General features: G+C 43.9%; 1 protein-coding gene across 1 annotated transcript in view; it reads right to left on the minus strand.

Moving 5' to 3' along the window:
* Nucleotides 1-455: 455 nt before the first annotated feature.
* The window catches only part of LOC106563548 (leucine-rich repeat-containing G-protein coupled receptor 4), a 29,826-nt gene continuing 3,745 nt past the window's right edge, over nt 456-26,536 (minus strand). The window contains exons 2-18 of the mRNA XM_014129225.2: nt 21,566-21,637; nt 18,058-18,129; nt 15,521-15,592; nt 13,303-13,518; nt 11,576-11,647; nt 10,941-11,009; nt 8,373-8,444; nt 5,742-5,813; nt 5,407-5,475; nt 5,153-5,224; nt 4,979-5,044; nt 4,780-4,851; nt 4,472-4,543; nt 4,200-4,325; nt 3,953-4,050; nt 3,782-3,835; nt 456-3,684 (exon numbers count right to left, since the gene is read on the minus strand). Of these exons, the coding sequence (XP_013984700.2) occupies nt 2,339-3,684; nt 3,782-3,835; nt 3,953-4,050; nt 4,200-4,325; nt 4,472-4,543; nt 4,780-4,851; nt 4,979-5,044; nt 5,153-5,224; nt 5,407-5,475; nt 5,742-5,813; nt 8,373-8,444; nt 10,941-11,009; nt 11,576-11,647; nt 13,303-13,518; nt 15,521-15,592; nt 18,058-18,129; nt 21,566-21,637 (2,692 nt within the window). The 3' untranslated portion in view covers nt 456-2,338. The remainder of the gene's footprint in view (nt 3,685-3,781; nt 3,836-3,952; nt 4,051-4,199; nt 4,326-4,471; nt 4,544-4,779; nt 4,852-4,978; nt 5,045-5,152; nt 5,225-5,406; nt 5,476-5,741; nt 5,814-8,372; nt 8,445-10,940; nt 11,010-11,575; nt 11,648-13,302; nt 13,519-15,520; nt 15,593-18,057; nt 18,130-21,565; nt 21,638-26,536) is intronic.

Genomic DNA, 26,536 nt, shown 5'->3' on the forward strand with positions numbered 1-26,536 from the left:
ATATTACTGCATGGTCGGAACTAGAAGCACAAGCATTTCGCTACACTTGCATTAACATCTGCTAACCATGTGTATGTGACAAATAACATTTTATTTGAAACTCAGCCAGAGGAGCCGATTGGGAGAGGTGCCAGTGCCCTGTGGGACATTTATAGCCTTGACAATTTCAACAGCACCCTTGAGTGGCACTATGGTCAGTCAGTCAGACAGAACCTAACCCTGTAGGCAAAGAAAAACACTGACAGTCCTGACAAGGTCGAAATCAGACCAACTCAACTGTGTCACTGTGGTGCAAATAAATTATAAGAATGACTGAGAGTGTGTGTGTCAGAAATGTTGTACATAAAGCATTGTTTTTTTTAAGCAAATGGTTTTATATAGTTTGGTTTACAAAAATCACAGTATACAGTACATACTGTACATTCCTCCCACTAAAAGCATGACTTACATTGTTGTACAGCGTCACTGAATTTATTTACAAACAAAGCCTACAGTTCAAACCAAAATAACAAAATATCAATAGCATAAGAACACACACCTTACAAAGCACCGCTGGTAGCCACTAAAGTTGAAGAGGTAGCTTCCGTGGTTAGTCAATCCATCCCATTCTTGATTATTGGTTTTTCTATCAAAAATCATTTAAATATGGATAAACAGAGCAATACACACCGATTTGGAATTTGCATGTACGGGCTTCAAACATCTCCAATACAATCTGGACAGTTGGTTGGGGTTAAAATTACACTCAGTCAAAACGTTGACAAATCCATACAAAAAAAGAACATTTGTGATATAATTTCAAAAGCCAATGAGCTTCATAATATGGACACATTAACAAAATGTTGAGGGGAGGATATGCTTCCCTACATTGCCTAATTTCCTGAGCGCTCGCATGAATTACACAAGTGGATACAGGCTCCTAGGGTGTGGTGTGGTGCAGGCCCCATACGCAAAGTCATGCTCATGCACATCAAAACAGATATTCCCCTAGTCAAACCTGATCCAATAAAATGTTTCATAGTGAAACATTATCTACATTATATGTTGTTATTATATCATAATATACACCATGATATCCATTACACTGGCTACACTGCTGAGCTGTGGGATTGTGTGCATCTTGATCATAATTAATGGATTGTGAGCACCAATTATGTCCATTTTAAGAGAAGAAACAAAAAAATATATATTTTACTATAATGTCTCAGAGAACAATCCAGAAATGAAGGCCTTTGTGTGGCATCAACATTCAGCTCCAGAGGCTTAGTTTGCACTTGGTACATGCTGCATTTACCTTTCAAAGCCAACTTCCTGACACCTGAAATAACCCTGTCCATGGCCCAGACATTCTGCTCCTCTTTAAGCAATAAATTAGAACAATCCTGGGGGTAAAGCACAGTTCAACGAAATGATTTTCAGTCCAAGAGACAAAACAAAGTCATAAAACTCTCCACAACAACCTGGGAAGACTGTTGTTAAAACAGTGCTCTCTTCCATTCCCATGTGACATCCAAGATTGTATCACTCATAGCGAGGAAGAATTGTTGACACTTATTGTCAAAGATAATAAACATTTAAGTCATTGTACTTGTACTCTTGAGGAATGAATACAGGGCATGTGAAGATACATGAACAGATTCAGTTGGCTCACATTGGGAGGGCTGAAAATGCAGCTTTCCGATTATATTTAACACATTGTCAGTACCCCTTAATTTAAAGCCGCTGCCATACAATTCTCCTTTCAGATACTTTACATTCTCATATGAAAAACAACCCTAGAATGAGGATTATGATTACATTTGCTACATATACAAATGAATAGCGATTATGGCCTTGCTTTAACATCGACAGACCAGGGAATGACAACATATAAACACAATATATATATAACACAACAATAAAAAACTACAAAAGGATGGCACATAGATCCTTGCCTTACCAAGAGACGTGACAGATGAATTCAGGCTTGTAACATCTTGATAATGAGTTCGCTCTAAACCAAGAAGCAGGCACTGGTGGCAAGGTTTCCTCTTTTGTTACATATTTGACAGCCAGTTTGGTGTTATCACACACAGGAATCAGTTGTAAATCCTGAAGGGCAAAACAAGTGTTGGCCAAAAGTCTCAGGTCTCAAAGAAGTCTCATTTAATGCCAGATTCCCTTTTTGTGACGGTTGAGTCTGGTTCACACAGTGATTAAAGAAGTGCTTCCTGAATGATTTGTGTGCAGGGACCCTGCACATGTTTTGTTGTGTATCACAAACCTTTCTTTTTGTTATAGTGTCCAACACACACGCACACAAACAAACACAGATGCACACACACAGCTGAAGAGTGTCTCAGTCTTTGATGCGAGGTATGTTGTATGCGTAGTGGACCAGAGGGAGTCCTCGGCTCTGGCAGAAGCAGGCTCGTCCACAGGCCTGCACCTGGTCGGAACTGTCGGACACAAACGAGTCCCCCTCGTCAGCATACTCTGACTGGGCAGAGAGTGTGCCGCTGTCTGCCCAGTAGCCCTCCGTACGCTTGCCCGCTGCCGCACCAGCCGAGAGGGTAGGGCAGCTGTGGGACTTTACCAAGTGTCTGCAGACTGATGATGAGGAGGAAGAGGTCCTGGCGTATAGAGCCGCCTCGCAGTGCTCACACATGCCTGTTTCCCCACAGAGCTGGGAGTACACCCCACAGCCATAGCCCAGCCGTGTGGAGGAGTCTCCGTCCCCATCCACGACCCCAGAGCCCCCTGCACACTGCCCAGCCTTCACCCCCCGGGCCACAGCTCCATGGCCCCGCAGCCGCAGCCAGTCCTCACGGAAGGCGGGGCTGAAGAAAACGTAGAGCACGGGGTTAAGGCATGCCGGTAGGGGGAAGAAGATGAGCGTGACGGACTTGGCAATCTCAGGGCCCCCCGCGGTACCAGACCTGGCCAGTAGCGGGGCGAAGGAGAAGGCTGCAACAGGGCAGAAGAAGATGCAGTTAGTGAATATAAGCCATGCCACGTGGCGTACGGCCCCTGCCTGCTCCTGGTCTGCCAGCTCCACCCTGCCCAAGCCACAGTAGAGCTGGGTGTACACTGCTGCTGTGAACAGGTAGGCCAGAGCGTTGAGCAGCACCAGGGCCACAGTGACCCCCAGCGCAGGGCCCTCACCACCAGAGAAGGGTAAACAGAGAGGGGAGGCTGAAGGGTCGCTGGTACTGAGGGGCAAGCAGGCTGCTGCAGCCGCCAGGAGTCCCAGGAGACCAGCCGCCAGGGCAAAGCGTCGGTCCCTGACCCCCCTCTCGCTGCTCCTCCTGGGTGAGATGGCCTTCCCCAGGAGCCCCCTCACCGCCACGCTGCGCTCCACAGCCGCCAGGGGCAACAGCAGCACCGCCCACTCTGAGGAGAACACCGCCAGGGCCCCTGTTGCCCGGCAGCCCACCCCCGTCTCCCACCAGACCCCAAACTCAGCGAAGGAGCCCCAGGTGGCAGCATCCAGGACAGTGAGCACCCCCACATAGACCCCAGTTAGCAGGTTGGTGAGGGCCAGGAGGCCAACCAGCAGCCTGGCAGGGGAGAGGGCCAAGGCCCGGCAGGAGAAGGTGGCTGCCAGCACCAGAGTGTTGAAGATCAGGGCCACCAGGCAGATGAACCACACAGTCAGACGGATCATCCAGCTGCCCAGGAGGTGCTCACAGGGCTTGAAGGCTCCTGGAGGAGAGAGACAGAGTCAGCCTTCAGTTAGTAAAAGATGTGATGATGTACACAATTCAATGCTGTAGATGACAATAAAGTGACTGTGGTTTACCTGGAGAGGGAGAGCAGTGCATTACCATCGATATCCTCTCCACTTCTTCTCCACCTAGAACACAAAGATGAATTAGCTAATCAATTTCAATATACTTTTTATCCCTCCTCTGAATAATACTTGTTTATGTCAAGAGTGGTCTAATGACAAGTCATGACCGACATATTTTACCTGCAACCTTCTTGATGTCCTCCTCATCAGTGGAAGATGTTGAAGAATCACATCCCACAAATGCACAGCACTGGTAAGCATAGGGAACTGATACTGACCTGTAGACCACAATAGGACCATTATCATTCAAAGTGTTGCATGACCCCAACCTCAGTTACTGTAAGTGAATTGGGATTGGCATTACAGTGAGTTCACATCTAGTTCAGGACAGTGTGAGGTCATTTGGATGAATTACTAGGATTCTGACCTGAGTTTGGGGAGGCTCTTTGCAGTAAATACATTTTTCATCTGCAGGTTTCCTGTGAGTTTCAGTTGGTTCATGGAACTCAGTCCAGTTGTTGGAATGCTGGTCAGCGAGTTTAAACTCAGGTCTCTAAAACAAACAGGACATATTAGCATACATACATTCCAGGAACACACTACTAGCATGTGTACACACGTTTAAACAGTAATGTATTTGTTATCATTACTTGTATGAGAACGGATTTAGTTTTTACCACAGTACAGTGTTCTACTCACAGGTTTGTTAGCGCCGTCAAATAGAGGAAAGCATCTCTGTGGATGGTTTTCATTTCATTTCTACTCAGGTCCCTGCAGGAAAGAAAATGACTTAAAGATGTGTTCAGAATGAGGGCAGCAAATTAAGCATGCTTTTTTAAATTAGCCTCTGGCATGAGCTAGTGAAAGCAGAACTAAGTTAATTTCCAATGATATCTACTTAGGCCCTTTACCTTTAAGCCTCAAGGTACTATAGGCTGTGTGTGTGTGTGTGTGTGTGTGTGTGTGTGTGTGTGTGTATGTATGTATGCATGCGTGTGTGTACTCACAGCAAGCGCAGGGCAGACAGACCCTGGAATGTGTCCCTGTCGATTTGCTGGATGTGGTTGTGCTGCAGGCTTCTATAATTAGGACAGAACACAGAATATACACTCACAAAAGAAAGAAGGTGGGGGTCATCTTGAGTGTAATGTTTAAAAACGTGTTTGTGCTCTTGCTCACATTCCCAACAATATATACCATACTCACATTTCCTGCAGCTTTAGACAGCCCTGGAAGGAAGGCAGCTCCTCAATCTCATTGTAGGACAGGTCTCTGATGAGCAAAAGGATGAAATAATGTAATCTGGAATGTCACCAGCATTTATGTGAAATAGATTAATAAGGTAGGATAAGGGTGAGAGGTGAGATTGGGGATACTTACAGAGTCCGCAGCACCTTGAGATCCTCACAGAGCTCAACCGGTATGGCAGAAATCTTTGTGCCTGTCAAAGTACTGAGAAAGAAACACTCTGATTTAATTACCACTGACAAACTGTCTCACTTAACCTCAAACAAGGCAGAAAAAAATCTAAAATCACTCACAATCTGTCTAACACGAACACATTCATTCTAACATTGTTGGTCTGTGTCAGTTGTGTATGTTGATGTAAAGCGTCTGCTGTATTGTGTACTCACAGACTCTCCAGGTTGTTAGTCCCAGTGAGACAGGGAAACTCCTGCATCATACTGGCTCCACGTAGCATCCTGAAACACATACCTCACAGGGTTAGAACACAAACAGGAATGACACACCAGAGAATAACTTTAGTCGGAATCACTGTCCACTCGTAACATTAGATCATGGTATGAAATAAGCACCTGAGCACCAGCGATATTCAGTGTATTCTATCACATGGTGATTTCATACACTGTTATTGTAAAGCAGTTCATTCAGAGATCCTTACCACACTATGAATACAATGCTCAGAGTACCAGACTTGGTTTTCCAACAGATATGGACAGGGACTTACAGGGAGTGCAGGTCAGACAGGTTCTGGAAGGCTGAAGTTCCTACAAAGGACAGGGGGTTGTCATACAGGTGGCTGGGGAGGATAAGAGAAGAGGACACTTACAGTAAACTCATTTACTATGCGAGAATGGCACCATCTTCTGGACAAGTATCTTCTAGGGCCCATGGTCAGTCACTAAATTACCAGCTTGCTGCTGTCAGTCAGCCACTATATTACCAGCGTGGTGCTGTCAGTCAGTCACTACAGTGAGGGAAAAAAGTATTTGATCCCCTGCTGATTTTGTACGTTTGCCCACTGACAAAGAAATGATCAGTCTATAATTTTAATGGTAGGTTTATTTCAACAGTGAGAGACAGAATAACAACAACAAAAAATCCAGAAAAACGCATGTCAAAAATGTTATAAATTGATTTACATTTTAATGAGGGAAATAAGTATTTGACCCCCTCTCAATCAGAAAGATTTCTGGCTCCTAGGTGTCTTTTATACAGGTAATGAGCTGAGATTAGGAGCACACTCTTAAAGGGAGTGCTCCTAATCTCAGTTTGTTACCTGTATAAAAGACACCTATCCACAGAAGCAATCAATTAATCAGATTCCAAACTCCCCACCATGGCCAAGACCAAAGAGCTCTCCAAGGATGTCCGGGACAAGATTGTAGACCTACACAAGGCTGGAATGGGCTACAAGACCATCGCCAAGCAGCTTGGTGAAAAGGTTGATGCGATTATTCACAAATGGAAGAAACACAAAATAACTGTCAATCTCACTAGGCCTGGGGCTCCATGCAAGATCTCACCTCGTGGAGTTGCAATGATCATGAGAACGGTGAGGAATCAGCCCAGAACTACACGGGAGGATCTTGTCAATGATCTCAAGGCAGCTGGGACCATAGTCACCAAGAAAACAATTGGTAACACACTACGCCGTGAAGGACTGAAATCCTGCAGCGCCCGCAAGGTCCCCCTGCTCAAGAAAGCACATATACATGCCCGTCTGAAGTTTGCCAATGAACATCTGAATGATTCATAGGACAACTGGGTGAAAGTGTTGTGGTCAGATGAGACCAAAATGGAGCTCTTTGGCATCAACTCAACTCGCCGTGTTTGGAGGAGGAGGAATGCTGCCTATGACCCCAAGATAACCATCCCCACCATCAAACATGGAGGTGGGAACATTATGCTTTGGGGGTGTTTTTCTGCTAAGGAGACAGGACAACTTTACCGCATCAAAGGGACGCTGGACGGGGCCATGTACCGTCAAATCTTGGGTGAGAACCCCCTTCCCTCAGCCAGGGCATTGAAAATGGGTCGTGGATGGGTATTCCAGCATGACAATGACCCAAAACACACGGCCAAGGCAACAAAGGAGTGGCTCAAGAAGAAGCACATTAAGGTCCTGGAGTGGCCTAGCCAGTCTCCAGACCTTAATCCCATAGAAAATCTGTGGAGGGAGCTGAATGTTCGAGTTGCCAAACGTCAGCCTCGAAACCTTAAGGACTTGGAGAAGATCTGCAAAGAAGAGTGGGACAAAATCCCTCCTGAGATGTGTGCAAACCTGGTGGCCAACTACAACATTTTACATTTTTTACATTTTAGTCATTTAGCAGACGCACTTATCCAGAGCGACTTACAGTAGTGAATGCATACATTTCATACCATGCATTTTTTTTGTACTAGCCCCCCGTGGGAATCGAACCCACAACCCTGGAGTTGCACACACCATGCTGGCATTGCAAACACCATGCTCTACCAACTGAGCCACAGGGAAGGCCACAAGAAACGTCTGACCTCTGTGATTGCCAACAAGCGTTTTGCCGCCAAGTACTAAGTCATGTTTTGCAGAGGGGTCAAATACTTATTTCCCTCATTAAAATGCAAATCAATTTATAACATTTTTGACATGCGTTTTTTAGGATTTTTTGTTGTTGTTATTCTGTCTCTCACTGTTGAAATAAACCTACCATTCAAATTATAGACTGATCATTTCTTTGTCAGTGAGCAAATGTACAAAATCAGCAGGGGATCAAATACTTTTTCCCCCTCACTGTATATTACCAGCTTGGTGCTGTCAGTCAGTCACTATAGTACCAGCTTGGTGCTGTCAGTCAGTCACTAACTATAGTACCAGCTTGATGCTGTCAGTCAGTCAGTCACTAACTATAGTACCAGCTTGGTGCTGTCAGTCAGTCACTAACTATAGTACCAGCTTGGTGCTGTCAGTCAGTCAGTCAGTCACTAACTATAGTACCAGCTTGGTGCTGTCAGTCAGTCAGTATAGTACCAGCTTGGTGCTGTCAGTCAGTCACTGAGACAGTTATGTGTGTAAATATGATAAACTGTACATGCTTGTACAGTGTTTCCCAACCCCAGTCCTGGAGTACCCCCAACAGCACACATATTTTGTAGCCCCGGATAAGCAGACCTGATTCAACTGGTCAACTAATCATCAAGCACTCAATGAGTTGAATCAGGTGAGTTTGTCTGGAGCTACAACCAAAATGTGTGCAGTTGGAGGTACTGGAGGACTGGAGTTGGGGAACACTGTGCTAGTACATGAATGTGTGAAGGCTCAAGGTTCTATTCAATAGTATTTGTTGACAGTAGAACTGGTTTTGAAGTATGGCCTTACATGGTGCGGAGCAAAGGGTTCTTGTGGAAGGCTCCCTCAGGTACGGCTGCTATGTCGTTGCTGTGAAATCCACTGGAGTAAAATGAAAATATACACAGTGAAACAATTATTCTAACCACACTCTTTGGGATGAAGGTGGAATATTAAATATGCAACGATACAGTTGCAACAGCTGAACAAGATACAAATTGTGATTAGGAAAAGCGAGGGGTCCAAATTAAGTAAACTGTTATAGTTGCCAATATGTAAATGACCACTAATTCTGTATGTATGTGTGCTACAGCTTCCTGATTTCTGCACTTAACCTGTATGGGATAGGGGGCAGTATTTTCACGGCCGGATAAAAAAAACGTACCGATTTAAACTGCTTACTACTCTTACCCAGAAATGAGAATATGCATATTATTAGTAGATTTGGATAGAAAACACTCTGAAGTTTCTAAAACTGTTTGAATGGTGTCTGTGAGTATAACAGAACTAATATGGCAGGCAAAAACCTGAGAAGATTCCAAGCAGGAAGTGGCCTGTCTGCGAATTTGTAGTTCTCCTTTTGCTTCTTTATCGAAACTACAGGATCTGTGGGGTTACGTGACACTTTCTAAGGCTTCCATTGGCTCTCTAAAGTGTTCAGAAAGCGTATTGAGGCGTCTCCTGTCTCTGGGCAGAGTATAGGAGCACAGTTTGTCAGTGGACTGCCTGGTGACTAAGAGATTGGAAATGCGCATTCACGAGACCGACATTTTTTCTTTTGTCCTTTGAATGAATACACTATTGTCCGGTTGGAATATTATCGCTATTTTATGAGAAAAATACCATAAACATTTATTTTAAACAGCGTTTGACATGCTTCTAAGTATGGTAATGGAACATTTTGACATTTTTTTGTCTCAAAATGCGCTCGCGCGTTACCCTTTGGATAGTGACCTGAACGCACGAACAAAACGGAGGTATTTGGACATAACTATGGATTATTTGGAACAAAAACAACATTTGTTGTGGAAATAGCAGTCCTGGGAGTGCATTCTGATGAAGAACAGCAAAGGTAATACAATTTTTCTAATACTAATTCTGAGTTTAGTGAGCCCCGAACTTGGCGGGTGTCAAATTAGCTAGCCGTGATGGCTGAGCTATGTACTCAGAATATTGCAAAATGTGCTTTCGCCAAAAAGCCATTTTAAAATCTGACATAGCGATTGCATAAAGGAGTTCTGTATCTATAATTCTTAAAATAATTATGTATTTTGTCAACGTTTATCATGAGTAATTTTGTAAATTCACCGGAAGTTTTTGCTGGGAATGCATGTTCTGAACATCACACGATAATGTAAAAAGCTGTTTTTGGATATAAATATGAACTTGTTTGAACAAAACATACATGTATTGTATAACATAATGTCCTAGGAGTGTCATCTGATGAAGATCATCAAAGGTTAGTGCTGCATTTAGCTGTGTTTTGGATTTTTGTGACATATATGCTTGATTGAAAAATGGCTGTGTGGTTATTTGTGTCTATGTACTCTCCTAACATAATCTAATGTTTTGCTTTCGCTGTAAAGCCTTTTTGAAATCGGACAATGTGGTTAGATTAACGAGAGTCTTATCTTTCAAATCGTGTAAAATAGTCGTATGTTTGAAATATTGAAATTATTGCATTTTTGAGGTTTTTGTATTTCGCGTCACGCTCTTCCACTGGCTGTTGAATAGAGCGGGACGCTCACGTCCCACCTTGCCCATAGAGGTTAATGTGGCTAATTCCAGTTTCCACCATTAGATGGCATCTTTCAATCTAGTGCGTGTCAATTATTTGACTGAAGGTTAAATGGCTAATTAATCTATACTGCTGTCATAAAACATGGTAAATTCCATATCTGTTCAATTTTTTTCCCCCCATCAGAAATATGAAAGGACACCATCTGGAGAACAGTTGTGACTGTCCACATGAAACGTTGTGAAGTCATGATCTATTGTTCAAGATGTCCCAGTGATACTGTGAAAACAAAGGCCAGGTAATGAACCTAAGGTGCCTGCGTCTTTTTATCTAGTAGACATGTCCCTTATATCCATCACAAGTTCAAGGGATCAAGAAACCATTGTACAGGAACATTAAGACAGCCTCTCTCTCTACTACAGCGCTGACAGACAGGAGAGGAGAGCAACAAAGGAAAGGAAAACAGACAGAGGAGTGTATTCTTGGGGCCACTATTCAGACCCCATCATTAATCTCTCAGCTCCCCCTGCCAAGGTTCACAGTTCCACCGAGACACATCAACAGCTCACATTTCTACAAAAACACTACAGCCTGCATGCAACCACAGTTACACTGGAGAAAAGGCGAGGGGTCTCCTCTTTTTGCAGAAAATGATATCACCTCTAGGCCACATGCCACTTACTGACTAAACAACCTAATCACTCAAAGTTGACGTTTCAGATTTAAAAAATCTCACAAAGGGAATCTGTGTATGCATGTGCATCCCTGTGTGTCGGTGTTGTTGCGTGTGTGCTTCCATTTGTGACTGTGTGTGTGTGTGTGTGTGTGCGCGCATGTGTTTGTCATGGGACAGTACTCACAGCTCCTTCAGTTTGGGCAGTGCCTGGATTGCTTCTGGGAAGGTCATCAGGTTGTTGAAGTTAAGATCCCTGAGGGGCCAAAAGGAGCAGGGAGTTTCATAATCATTACACCACACAACACTCAATCATACTGTAACCATTCACTAGCAGTGCTGTGCAAACATACTGTCACCTTAACGATAGTAAAATATTGATCTTCCAGTTTCAGGCACTACACCATAAAATAGCCAAGTGTACTGTAGCTCCCATGACAGACTGGAGTGCTCACATATAAGGTAGGCTTCTATAGTAAGACAATTCTCTTTATGCTTTATCAGTGTCAACGTTGTGAGTGTGACACTGCAAAAATAATTGTAACAGCCATTGTACGTCTAATATGGCTGCTGTTAAACCATAGGTCAGAATGTCTCTGTCCTCTCCGGGACTAAATCTGTTGTGTCACTGTTCAGGCTGGCGACGCAGGAGGAAGCGAACAATGGGAGGGTAGTGCAGATAGCCATCATTGCTCCATTTATCCTGGAGCAATTACAGGAGGAAGTGGACACACTGACGTCCCGGCTGCTCTGGGTGTGTGTGGGTGTGTGGGGGGGTGGCTCATACACACTGTTAATGAGTTTGTATTCAAATGTACTTACAGCGTCTCTAGGTTCTCTAGCCCCGTGAAGCAGCTCTCCCCAATCTCCTTAATTCTGTTATTATGCAGATGCCTGGAAGATAAAGGATATATTTATATTCCATTCCCGGCTCAAATTAGACTTCACTGTTGCAGACGAGCCAAAAGGGACATTGAACAGAAGGAACATGTATAGGATATCTAGTCTGTGTGATTGAACATCCAGGGAGGTTTTAATAGGGGTCCGTCTGGGTTATTTATTATATTTTTTTTTTACCCCTTTTTCTCCCCAATTTCGTGGTATCCAATTGGTAGTTACAGTCTTGTCTCATCGCTGCAACTCCCGTACGGACTCGGGAGAGGCAAAGATCGAGAGCCGTGCATCCTCCAAAACATGGTCCAACCAAGCCGCACTACTTCTTGACACAATGCCCACTTAACCCGGAAGCCAGCCGCACCAAGGTGTTGGAGGAAACACCGTGCACCTGGCGACCATGTCAGCGTGCACTGCAGCCGGCCCGCCACAGGAGTCGCTAGTGCGCGATAGGACAAGGACATACCTGCCGGCCAAACCCTCCCCTAACCCGGGCGACGCTGGGCCAATTGTGCACCGCTCCATGGGTCTTCCGGTCACGGCCGGCTACGACAGAGCCTGGACTCGAACCCAGAATCTCTAGTGGCACAGCTAACACTGCGATGCAGTACCTTATACCACTGCGCCACTCGGGAGGTCACCCGTCTGGATTTTTAAGCAGGATATAATATAGCAATTCTTATTGACATACAACACGCATAAAACAAAATGCTCAATCTGCCACATGGCATCCCATCCTTTGTGGATGAACAACGCAGCACTTTTCACATCTTCCACACTCCCTGCCTGATAGTAAGACCCAATTCAATCTATTCATAAGGTAAATGTCCTCTGCAGCTGTCACCAGTGACCACAGTGATTGGTAAGTCAGGTATTATTGTGAGTGCTGGTGTGTCGAAGCCTGATGGATTCAAGGTCTTTTCTTCCTGTTTATTCTTGCCAGCCACTAGGGACACAGCTCTGTCGTATTTCCCTCCAACTGGGCCCCGCAGCAATAGCATTTTTCTTGTGCGTGTGTGTGTGCGCACGTTTGTGTGCGCGTGCACATGTGTGCATGCGTGCGTTTGTGTTTGTAGGGGCATTCCACAGTAAGTGATGGCTTCATACAGTATGTTGATGTATTTAACTGAGAATTTAATTTGACTTGGAGTGGAATGGATTTGAACATCTGCAATGTTTCAATGGTAAAGAAGTGTAATCTGAGGGTTTGTTCCTTTGACACTTTGTTAAAAATATTACAATAATCTTACATGTAACTGTCTTTCATAATAAAAGTGGAGATTGTTCTATTACCCATGATTTCTACATTTTCTTCTTCCAACAGATGTAAATCTCCACCAAAAATATCTAATGTCTGTGCAACATCTGAATCTACAGTATACTATCAATGAGTTAAACACCCAAAACTCTCCCCTATGGGAAGGAGCACAGAACAGATCCTCCGATTTGACTTGAATAGTTCACACATGGGTTTAAATACTATCTTGAGTTTACTGAGCTTGCCTGGCACAATGGAACCAATAGAATAATCACAAGGAGTCCAAACCCTGCCCCTCTTGCACTCCAGAGAGACTAGAGCAAACGCTAAATGTATTTGAAAGATTTCAAATAGTATTTGAACCCAGGTCTGGAATAGATAGATCTGCAGCACTCACAGCACCACCAGACTGGTGAGGTTGGCAAAGGCATTGTTGGGGATGTGGGTGATGCGGTTGAGTGCCAGGGTGAGAGCCTGCAGGTTAGCCTGGTGTCTCATGGGGCCCACTGGGACCTCAGTCAGGCTGTTGTCATCCAGCCAGAGGTGGCGGAGCTGCTGCAGGCCCTCAAAGCTATCCTCAGGCACCGTCGTGATGTGGTTGGCATCCAGACGTCTGCAGAGGGAGGGGGGGAAAGAGATTTTAGAAAGCTTTATCTTACTAGTTATGTCACACCAATGTGTGAATCCTGTCATACATTCACCAGCATTAACATTCTCACGTTGAGGACATTTCATATTGATACAGCACATAACAGAGAGAGAGAGAGAGAGAGAGAGAGAGAGAGAGAAATCAAGGGCCATGTAAGGAATGGTATTTATGAGGTATTTCTATTGCCTCAGTAGAAAAACATTAACACTACGGTCTTCCATTTTGAACAGCTTTCCATTGCCCTTAATCTTATTATCTGCAAATATTTGAATGAGCCATTGGATAGCCTACTACATTATAACGTATGTATAGTAAGTATGATGTTACTATACAAATTGGAATTTCATTACTCTTATAAATATTCTGCATTTATTTCTAACTATTTAGACTGCTCTGGTGAGGACTACAAACAAAAGGTTTTAAATAGCTTTGTTCTACAATCAAGGCTTTTACTAGTTTTGTATTTGGCTGGTGCTGCACATTCTGTTCCTCATTCATGAAACCTGCTCCTTAATGCTGATCTCACAACGTTCACTCTCTCCCTCGCAACAAAAACTCTATCCCTTTGTAATTCCGCTCTTCCCTTCACAGACTCCCTCTAAGTTTCACTCTCCTCTTCCCTCGCTCTCTTTCCACCTCCATATCTCTCTCTCCCTCTAAATTCCCTACGAGTCTGTGTTGGAAGCAGAAAGGCACGATGATTGACATCTAACTCTCAAAGGCATTTTACAAACCCAGCTAGGCTCTGCCAAAACATATTACTTCAGCCACAGACCTTAGCCCCTAAGAGAGAAAAGACTTCTGCAAAAAAAAAAAAAAAAAAAAAAAAAGGAAAAAAATGAGGGAAAACGTGGGACTGAGGGAAAGGATCTGGAGAGGTGATAAATGAGGGAAAACGTGGGACTGAGGGAAAGGATCTGGAGAGGTGATAAATGAGGGAAAACGTGGGACTGAGGGAAAGGATCTGGAGAGGTGATAAATGAGGGAAAACGTGGGACTGAGGGAAAGGATCTGGAGAGGTGATAAATGAGGGAAAACGTGGGACTGAGGGAAAGGGTCTGGAGAGGTGATAAATGAGGGAAAACGTGGGACTGAGAGAAAGGATCTGGAGAGGTGATAAATGAGGGAAAACGTGGGACTGAGGGAAAGGATCTGGAGAGGTGATAAATGGCAGAAAGCTGGATTTTCAGCATGTCCCGGACCAGGCTTCCAGCTGGATCTCATCCTACACTATTCAGTCAGAGTCAAAAGAGGCACAGGGAAACAAAGATGGAGTAATGCTCAGTCATAGTCCCTCAGAGAGTGACATGCAGTAGTCACAGAGAGTCACTAAGTTAAAGTCAAAGGAAAGAGACGCTGAGGAGCTGGGGATTTGGAAACCAGTGCAGGGCTCTACACGGACCATTTTTACAAGAAGCACACGTTCGCGCCTAAGTTGAAAAATGTAGGCGGACACAAAGACATTTAGGAGCGCAATGAAAAATATTTCAGGTATTAAAGCTAGAATCCTTAATTATTATAGGCATACTGGTGCCTGAATTAAAATTCCAGGTCACACAGCAATAATTAAAATTGCCGCACTGTAGAGCCCTGCAAAGTCTAGGAAACATAACAACCCACAAACATCCCTTTCAAACCCATACAGGCAAAAACCAACCACATAAATAAATAGATGATGTTTAACTGTTGGTAAATGTAACGTGGTGGGGGGTAAAGACAGCATGGTAACCAGATGGTTATGTGTGAGCTGTGTAAAGGTTAGTGGAATGATGCAGGCCAGTCTAGAGGAAGCTAATAGGTCAATTGGATTGTAGAGTGAATGCTTCCCATTGTAAATGTCATGATTATGCTTGCGATGTCCATGAGGAGTTTTGCCATTTCAAGTCTCTAAAAGGTGTGTGTGTGTGTGTGTGTGTGTGTGTACAGTCGTGTAATTCCAGATGGGTGAAGAGATAGGGGGACTCACAGAGACTGTAGAGAGTAGAGGTTTTTTATAGCTGTACTTGGAACAGTCTTCAGCTGGTTATTCTGCAGCATCCTGAGGGAGAGAACACAGTTTTATAACCTGAACTGTGGTCGCACCAACATGACTCCTCATTACAATTTCTGCACAACCAAACCAAATCACATTTTATTGGTCACATACATATATTTAGCAGATGTTATTGTGGGTGTAGCAAAATGCTTGTGTTCCTAGCGGCAACAGTGCAGTAATATCTAACAATTCACAGATCTAAAAGCAAAAGAATGGATTAAGAAATATATAAATATTAGGACGAGCAATGTCGGAGTGGCATTGACTAAAATACAGTAGAATAGAATACAGTATATACATAAGAAATGAGTAAAGCAGTATGTACAACATTATTAAAGTGACCAGTGATTCAATGTCTATGTATATAGAGCAGCAGCCTTTAACGTGTAGGGTTGAGTAGCCAGGTGGTAGCCGGCTAGTGATGCAATCTGCAGTCACGTGGCGCGTACGAGAATGAGAATATCAGCTCTGTATTGAGTTAAAGTGTGAACACAGTATGAAAATGTATGCACTCACTACTGTAAGTCGCTCTAGATAAGAGCGTCTACATTACATTTTAGTAATTTAGCAAAATGAACACAAAAGGATCACAAAGTGTTGCAGCCTCTCAACCTCTTATCTCTATAAAGGGTCAAAGTCATTGACTAACTAGCACCTCAGGCTTTGTTTCATAAGCTTGTGTATGGGTTCGGGGTGAAGTAGAGTGTACAGCATGCATTACAGTATACTTGACTGTGGGGAGCATGTGTGTGTCTCTGAGCACACATGTTTGTGTCTGCATGCATATCCCATATGAAAAAAATACTAGTGTATACTATGGTAGGAATAGTATAGTATTCACTCACTGTAGTGTTTTTGCGGACTTACCCACTGTATTGTTTTTGCAGTCTGAAGTCTGCAAAAACACTACATTGTATACTGTAGTATTTACGGTTTACTGTAGTATAAATACTGTCATAAAAAACAGTAGTATATACACTATAGTAATTGCTGTAGTATTTTTGCAGTCATTTCTGTAGTATTTACTAAAGTGTATTTGTTTTATCATCTATGACATAGAAGTGGGGGGCTTTCTCTTTGACGAAACATACTGGACAAATACTAAAAGAGCAAATTTGCCATAACCTGTAGGTAGGTAGGACTGGGGTCTGAACGGAAAGTTCAGAGCTTCTGCTCTTTTTTATAACCATAGGAAACATAATACACTTCGTGTACAAAGCATTACGAACACCTTCCTAATATTGAGTAGCAACCCCTTTTGCCCTCAGAACAGACTCAATTTGTCGTGGCATGGACTCTACAAGGTGTCAAAAGTGTTCCACAGGGATGCCGACTCCAATGCGTCTCACAGTTGTGTCAAGTTGGCTGGATGTACTTCGAGTGGTGGACCATTCTTGATATACACTGGAAAAACTGTTGAGCGTGAAAACCCCAGCAACATTGCAGTTCTTGACACACCCAAGCCGGTGCGCCTGGCACCTACTACCATAACTAGTTCAAAATTCACTTACATATTTTGTCTTGGCCATTCACCCTCTGATTAGCACACACACAATCCATGTCTTGAGGCTTAAAAATCATTAACCTGTCTCCTCTCCATCTACACTGATTGAAGTGGATTTAACAAGTGACATCTATAAGGGGTCATAGCTTTTACCTGGATTTACCTGGTCAGTCTATGTCACGGAAATGTTTTGTCCACTCAGTGTATATGGTCTATCCTTGGCATGTATTTTTCTCACTTACAGGTGGCACAAATTGGGATATGGGGAGTGAAATGGGCAGGGTATATGCAAATTAAATACTGTAATATTTAATATAGTAAAAAAAAAGTTTTGGCGGACTGACATTTCGGCAGTATTTACTAGTGTTTTTTTTGTGGATAATTCTGTAGTATTTACTATAGTATTCTACAGTATACTACAACATTATATAGTACTAGTACTACACATGATCAAGAGATACTACAGTGTGTAGTATAGTAAGTACTGTAGTATTCTACAGTAAACTGTAGTAATTCTTATGTGGGATGTGAGTACTTGACCATGTAGTATCCGTCTGTGGATTGTAGTCTCTACTGGACACAGATGTGGTTATGGTGACTATCTCCCTTCCTCTCTACTATCAGTAGTCTCTGTCGTCAAAGCAGGCTAGGGCCCAGGGGAACAGGCCCTCTGGTTTCCTGCCTCTTCACACACGTCACATGGCCACTGCTAGTTGGGAAGGAAGTAAACACCTCTGTTTTATTTAATTCGCCTGTATTTCATTCACCAGTTTTATTTACAGGTGTGTGTGCGTGTGAATGTCTGTGTGTTTGATTTTGTGTGGGTTGTGCCCGAGCACTCACCAGTACTGGACTTTGAACCCTTGGCTCAATGTACAGTCACAGAACATACAGGTATTATGAGTGTTTGTCTGTGTGTGCGTGTTGTAAGTGTGTGTGTAGGACCAATGTACGGCACACTTACAGGACTTTGAGCTGATGCAGTCCAGACAGAGCGTCAGGGTGGATGAATGAGAGGTCATTTCCTGCCAGTCGTCTGAGGTAGAGAGAGAGGAAGAGCGAGAGAAAAAGATGGTGTTCAATTCATGATTGCATCGAAAGCTAAACAATGATTCATATAGTAATCTATATGTTGTTGGTACAACTTTCAAAGCTCTCAATTTAACAGCTTCACTTTGAAATGTTAATGCATACAAGATAGAAAGTCATCAGACATCCCGGGTGGCCTAGTGGTCTAAGGTACTGCATCACAGTGCTAGCTGTGCCACCAGAGACTCTGGGTTCGAGCCCAGGCTCTGTCGCAGCCGGCCGCGACCGGGAGGCCCGTGGGGCGGCGCACAAATGGCCTAGCGTCATCCGGGTTAGGGAGGGCGCAGTGCACGCTGACCAGGTCGCTAGGTGTATGGTGTTTCCTCCGACACATTGGTGCGGCTGGCTTCCGGGTTGGATGCGCGCTGTGTTAAGAAGCAGTGCGGCTTGGTTGGGTTGTGTTTCGGAGGACGCATGGCTCCCGACCTTCGCCTCTCCCGAGTAAAAAAACAAAAAAAATAAGATTGAAAGTCATCGACCAAAAAAAACAAATGAAAATACCTCACAGGCTCCAGTTTGTGTTATCAGGCATAACATAACATAACGCCTGGGGTGCCAGAGAGACGCGTCAGTGCGACGGCATTTTGTCACTTCACCAGACACTCTGGGGAGAGAGTGGACACATTAGGACTGGGCCTAGGTTTCCCCTCCTGGGCCTGGTCTACCTCCCCTTCCCTTCCAGCCAGGATATCAGGAAGAACTGGCAGTGTGAATAATCATGTGGGGGCGGGTTGTCAGGGACTCATAGTTCCACCAAATCTGGCCTGGGAGATTAGCACCAGATTTATCACCCTCTGCAACTTGAGCCGGTTGGCGTTAGATTCCCCTGCAGCCAATAGCTGCTGGGTGTGAGCCTGAGAGCCTGGGGAATCTGAGTAACAACTCCCACCATGCCCTAATACAACCATGTTTAAAATCACATATTTGTTGTGGTTGACAAACATGGTTAGGATTTGGAAGGTTATATAATGGTACATGCTCTACAACTTGACTTGGCTCTGGCTCAAACCAAATGATTGCCTTCCAGTGGTGGATTCCACAGGACACGCTTCACCATCAAACACCCAAATCAATTTGGCTTCTCATGTGTCTTTATCAACTATTCATTGACTGAATCGTTTCCTTTTGACAGCATTTTCATTGTTTCCCAGCAGGAAATGAACTGTTGAAGTACTTGTAGCCAAAGGGGCCAGTTTCATGCACATACGTTAAGCCAACTACTTGACTCTCTTGCACTAAGTTTGCTGCAACTGCAATCCCAACTACTGACGATTAATAATAAATAATCTAGGACTCAAGTAACACAGCTTCAGGTTTGAAAGCAGAGTAGGATTCATGTGCAAATTGTATGTGGTTAGTGTGTCTGCCAGATTTATATGGTACTGTAAACTTTACGTCCACAGCCTTAGAGCTGGTCAACGCCCACATGTCTACGGCCCAGCCACCACACGCAGGCCTGCTAACAAATTGCTAAGACATCCTTCATGTTTCAGGGTGAAGAACCTCCCCACCCATTCTCTTTCTGTCAACAAATCCAGAACACATCCCCCTAGGCTTTGATGAAGGCAGAAGAATGTGCTAAGCCTTGTTGAGGAAAGACTAAATCCTTCCCTTCTGTAGCACCACTCCCACAACCACTCTTTCACTAAGAAATTCACTGGTAGACAACATACACTTCAACATCAGAAGGTAAAGAGACTAGGAACACGCACTCATGGAGACAAATGTGTACAGAGATACACAGACACATACACAAACACAAATTGAGGGGGAAGACTCCCCTACATCTCTTTATCGGTCAGCATGGTAGCTAGGTTGTGTTGTGCTGTGCTGTGTTCAGGATGGGAGGTGTGTATGAAGGAGGGTTGCGTGACTATCAGAGAGGGAATGTTTCTTTCTGGGCATGTCCCCCTCTCTCTCAGTCAGCCCTCAGGGCTGGAGCTGTGGTTCAGTGACACAACACCACCATGCCATCCGCTCAGTTCACTCAATGAAACCTTATGATTTGTTTCAAGGATGAGGCTAAGCAAACACAAATTAAAAACTTTAGACAGCTGTCAACAAAACAGCATTCCGAAGCACGAATATAACTGCTAGGCCCTACAGCGCTGCTCAGTAGGGTTGGGCGGTATCCTGATTTTCATATCGAGACAGCGTTTCTGTACCATACCGGGGTATACAGTATTATCAGCAGTGCACACAAGGGGAGCTAATTCAAACAAAACTAGTTTTTTGTTTCGTTTTTTTGGGGCACAGAACAATTTAGGCAACAGGGATCCTGATCCAGGAGGGGATTGAATGTCTCTGCTGTAACCAAGACGCTTGACCTTGAAATCTAGCCACTCAGCTTGCAAGTTAGCAAACCAAATGCATAGCTGGAGCCCTCCGCCAGATATAATTGATTAACACATCTTAGGATTTCTTATAGTTAAAAGCAGTGGCGTAGCACGCACCCCATTTTTTTAAACAGTATTGAAAATGATACTGTCAGTATTTTGAAAAATACCCCAGTATACGGTATCTCCCAAGCCTACTGCTCAGCTCCAGAGCAGGATGGAACCCAGAGAACAGGTTTCACTAAGTATATATGACACTGGGCAGAGACCCCTGTCCCTGCCTGAAAGGTAATGTTGAGTGGTAGAGTGCAGCGAGAGTGCGTTTTTAGCCAGGTTGTCATGGAAACCATTGTTTTGCCTTCTTCCTTCCTGCCTTGCATTCCTCCATTTACAATGCGATGAAAAGTAAATTGCCCTTTGACAAAGCAGATGAAGTAGACCTAGTGTTCAGAAAAGAAGGGAGCAAAGACTTGTTCGAGGTGATAGACACAGACAGGCTAAAATAACATGGGCACAGAAGCAGCCCTGGAAGCAGAATAATGTTAGCTGGTCATTTTGCATTCTCAGGGTTGCATGTTACCTGATATCAGGTAGACAGATCTTATCTTTACTTCCAGCTCTGAACCAGACAGAGGGGTATTTCAAGAGTAAAAAAATGACACACACTCTAAGATTAGATATGCTCATTGAATGGATCCCAGAACTGAGATATGCAGTTGCCACCCTGCAAATTCTCCACGAAAACACAATGAAAGAAAGAATGTGATGCATCTCACATACATGTTCTCTGGAATCATACGAAGCCTATAGTCATGGTACTTTTTGATAGCCATCGTGGTATAACTTGCCCATTCTGAAAACACAAGCCGACTCTACAATGGCATGACTCTTTGGTGTAAGAGAAACTACAGGGTTCTTTATATCTTGTTGAGCAACTTGATGATCAAACACATAATACAACTGGTCTGTTGTGGTTGAAAACCACTGATTATCATATGCATGTGACAAACTGTAGTGGATAATGTACTAGAAAAGATTCATACTCACAGTTCTTCTAGATAGGGGAAGTTCTTGAAGACAAACGCCGGGAGCTCTGTGATGTTATTCATGCTGATGTCACTGTGGAACCAAACAACAAGTGTCATGAGTGGATCAGTATTTCTCTCAGGTTAGAAACAGAACACAGCCCTGATTCCAATTCAAATCTCAAACAATCAAGCTGGATTTATACTCCTAAAGACGCAACAACAGAGAATTGCAGAACTAGTACATAATGTTTGATGCCATGGTAGTGTGTAACAAATTCATCTTTTTGGAGGCATAACTAGTAAGTAACTGCTCAGAAGCATGCTTTCAACACTGTTACATTGGGTTTTCCTGTAGATTGGTAGAGGGAAAGTACTGTCATCTTCCCCAGGAGTATAATGATTCATTTGGGCCAAAACAGGTCCCCAGCAATACTGTAAACCCTTGAAGAAACGCTCCTCGTATTGCTCAGGGGACGTTCACTTTTCCAACTCACTGCAGAGAAAGACAGGCATGTAGCAGCACGACAGCTATGCAGACTGCACTCACGTTTCTTCCCCACCTGACTAATTCAGTATGTGACTTACATATGTCATACATAGAGAGTAGCCTTAGGCAAAAATTGTCATTGAATACAACTAAAGTTCTAGGAATTGAGGAGAGATTGTTATATAGGCAGGTTTAGTAAAGATTGTAAACTGATTTTAGAATGATCCTTAGTGCACATCCAACTTCCAATAAAAAAAACACAGGCTATAGTATAAAAACACAGCAAAAATGGTATGACACCATAATAATTCCCTTGTGTTCCACAACAGAGAGTAACTTTTAACTTTGGGCCACTCATCTTGATTAGGAATCCATTCATTGGTTTCAAAGAGGAGCCCATAGACACCAGATGTTAGAGTTGAACCACAACAGGACTGAAAAAACATCCTGCTTTTGATAATGAAGCGAAACCCCCAAAAAGGGTCGATCTTGAATTTCACTACCAGGCCTCCCCAACGTCTTGCATGTGTGTGCATGTAGGACTTTGGATCCTTAAAGGATCATATCGCCCGCCACACTCCCACCCCCCACATTTCTAACTACAAAGGCCCCCAACAGAAGCCCTCATCGTCCCTGCCATCTATCTTTCCCATCTCCAGGTTACCTAGCTTATCCAATTGCCTTCTAGGCTCTGTACAATGGAGCTTCCACCTTGATCCACCCCCCTCTTTATCCCCCCTACGGACTCTCCTTGGGGCGTTGTGTGGCCACTATTTGGAAGGCTTTCCCGGTGGTCCCTCCTTTGGATACATTCTGTCTCGCTGACAGCACCCCTACACCCGCACCCTGTAACCATCTTTCACAGGCTGTTGGCTGCCATGGTCAAGAGTGCAGGCAGCCACAGGGACAGGATGAAAGGGTGGTCTGTGAATGCTGTCACCCTCCCTCCCAGCTGCTTTAGTCATCAGGGGACCTGCCTATCCTACATAGAAATACAGCTGTGATACATATAGAAAAAACAGCACTCTTTGTGAAGCAAAAAAGTTATTTGCAAACTGTTTTGAGGGTATGAAATGTCAACATGACATCAAATAATGTAAAGGTGTCACTTTGGGCTCATATCAGCCTTGGTGGGAAACGGAAAGAATCACATTTCTAGCAAGAGTTGCCAAAAGTTTCACTTCTCAAGCGAGATTGTCCTACAGAAAAAAAGGAGATCAGCGACAAAGACATCCTTCAAAACACTAATCACATCCAACAGAGGAAAGTATGGGGAGCAGGCAGCAGAGGCTATTGTCAAGTCTCAACAGAGCACCTTTAAAACTCGCTGGGAATTCACTGCCAATCCAAGTAAATAGAGACACACAGATCATCCTTACTCAGAATAAAATGCCTGCTAAAAGACACATGATACCTTTCCAAACTCACTTTTGGGGTCAATGTCAAAGACAAAATCTATACCATTGAAACAATTTAAAAATAAGCAATAATTCATCATTCTGCTATGATGCAAGATGAGAATAAATATATTATCTCAGCATTATCTCAAAGCCATCCACAATCTCTCCATGGTAAGAGGGTCAAAAAGAGGTCAACCCTGTTCAAGTCTCTGTCAAGTGACAAATTATACTTGTTCTTTAGTTGGTTATTGTGTGTTCTCTGATGGTTGGAGCATGGTTTTAGAAAAGCTTGTGGTTATAAGCACATCCATAAAGACTTTGGTGCTGGGCTAATAAAGAAGGCCTGCACACTGTTTATGCTCCCAATTCACTGATTTATTGACAACGTATCGATCCGAAACAGATCTTGGTCAGAATGATTTTAACCTGAGCTCGGGGTTAGCTTTCCCCTCACAATTACACAGGCCACTGGTGTTTGTCCACAGACCAGACAAGGACCTCACCAAAGCCACACAAAAACCACAGAGCTCCACATTACAGACAGAGAACTATACATGGAAAGATTGCCAAGCAGTGCAAAGGCAGACCAAAAAGAGATTCAACTTAAAGCGACTCCAAAACCAAGGCGTGTATATGTGGTATGTGTGTGGGCGGATCAGACACTGGCTGGCATGGAGCCATGAGAGGGAGGGGAAGCTACCGTGCCAAGAACAGCAAGGATTGACAGACAGGACAACGGCAGATAACTAAGATAGAGATTTGGGGAAAAAGGTTACTATGTCTGTCCTTTGAAGATCTCTGGGTGATGAGTTGGAGGGCGTTGAAGGTAGCAAGTGTAAAAAGTATCTGATGTAGTCTCTGCAAGGGCCTTGCTTCAAGGAGGCATAGCCTTAGTTCAGATGTACCATGAATCCCAAGGTGATCTTCAAAGGAGGACAACTTCACTTCTTCAATACCTTTTGGCAGTGTTTTTTTAGCCGGCTAATGTCATCTGAATGAAAATCGATATCCTGCCAGTACGTCATTTGTTGAGGTAGAGAAGCCAAACCGGGCACCAACCCAACCACCTGCTTGCTGCTACCATTGACTACCTCAGAAGTAAAGCAAACTCAGTAATGCTTTGGCTTTTTAGCCCCCTGGTCCGTTGACAGCAGAGTTGTGGGAAAAAATGCAGGTAATGGGTAACTATTTTCTCAGCCGGCTGTTTCTTATTGATTAAAGAGGAGGTGAAGGTGGTGAGAATTGAGGAAGAAGACTGAGGTTCCCTGGCTGCCATGCTGGAAAGGAACAAGGGCACTTTGTATACACAGACGGGCAGAGTGTTCCACCATGGGAGTGCAGAAAAGGTCAAGCATTTACCACATGGGTACAAGGGGAGACTGATTCGCTGTAGCTAGAGTGCAAACAACCAGCCTGCAAGGCAAACATGTCAGTCCTAAAATGGTGAGAGACAGAGGGAGAGAAGTGATTGATATGGGAGTTGTTGTCGTTGGCTTTCATTTAACTTAGTTATTTCGCTATTCAAATGTATGCTTTTTATGCCAATTTACAACATTGAATTGAACCAAGAGAGAGAGATTGACAGAATGTGATGATGAGAGAGTTGGAGAGGACTATGGAAAAAGAGGATAAAAATTGTGAAGATGAGTAAGTGATTAGAAGTAAAAAAGGAGTGAGAGTTGTGTATAAGGGAGAGAGAGACAGAGCAAAAACGGGGGGGAAGGGAGAGAGAGAGGTCAACATTCTACCATCTTGCAGTCATCCTGTTTGGGAGTGGGAACCAGTGACTGGCTCCTTTCACCTCTGCTGACCATGAACAAAAGTATCATTCAGCTTAAGATGGATAGAGGGCACCAATGGCGAGTGAGCTAGCTGGACCAGTGAGTGAAAGGGCATTAGTCCCCCTATCCCCTCCCTCCCCTAAACTTGTGCTTGTTCACACTATGAAAGGACTTCAATTGAGATGAGATGTGAGAAGTGACCCCCTCCTATCCCAAACCCTCATGCCCCCCGCATGCACACATGAGAGCAAGAGTGCACACACAGTCACCAAGCCCTCAAGAGACTGAGATGTTCTTTTGTCACTCGTATCTGCAGAGATGCAGCAGGCATGCACTGTCAGAGGGGAAATTGGTGTACAGGGTGAGGGGGGTTCCAGAACTTATTTCTCTTTCTCCCCACCTGTTTTCCTCAGGCAGGAGTGTCTCATTTTCAGCTGCCAATAAAAAAGCATAATGTACACACCAACATGCTGCAGGCAGCTCCACCCCCCAGCCCACCTCTCCAACCTTCCCCTGGGCTGCTGGCTGGTGCCAACCCAACACTCTGATTTATGGACTGATAAAACAAAGGGCACAGGCCAATTCCCATCTGTGCCAAATTCTGAAAGATTATGTAAATCAACAGATGCGTAAATGTTAAAGTATTGTAGGATATTGGCAATGAAAGTGGCAATGTACAGTACTGTATATTATTTTGTGACTAAGTATATGGGTTACTAAATTTGAAGAATGACCACACATGAAATAAAAATGCAGGACAAGAGCAGGTCTAGTCATACCTCTGTCTGAAACTATTCCAATTTAAGAGGACGACTTTCAGAAGATGAAGTTAATGTTTTGCTCCTATTTCTGTTAGTTCTCTTCATAACAGAACTGCTGCCTTCCATTTTCCTCTCAGCTTCTATGTCCAACAGTTTCAGTACATTCATGGGGTGGCAGATTGTACTGGATGGAATCACAGCAGGAGGAAAATCACAAACAAAGCCAACCTTCTGGGAAACCATTCTCCCACCTCTGGGGACAGCAGGGCCTGCAAAGTGTCTCTTGTAAGACTGCTGGACCCGTCTGCTTCTGTCGTTATCTCTGCGTGTGTGTCAATTTCACTGTCTCTTTCTGTTCATTAATCTCTCCCTTCAGTAATTTTCCATATCTCAATTTATCGAGCTCTTCACTATTTGCCTGTCTTGCTGATCCCTGTGTTTCTGCTGTTTGAGCAAAAAAGCTTCCACTAAACCTCACAGCAGATGATGTGTACCCCAATTAATAGATTAGTGTGCCAGCAAACAAGCAACTTAATGTAAAGTGTTACCAAAATATATTTC

Source organism: Salmo salar, chromosome ssa11 (assembly GCF_905237065.1).
Source record: "Salmo salar chromosome ssa11, Ssal_v3.1, whole genome shotgun sequence".
NCBI classification, from domain to species: Eukaryota; Metazoa; Chordata; class Actinopteri; order Salmoniformes; family Salmonidae; genus Salmo; species Salmo salar.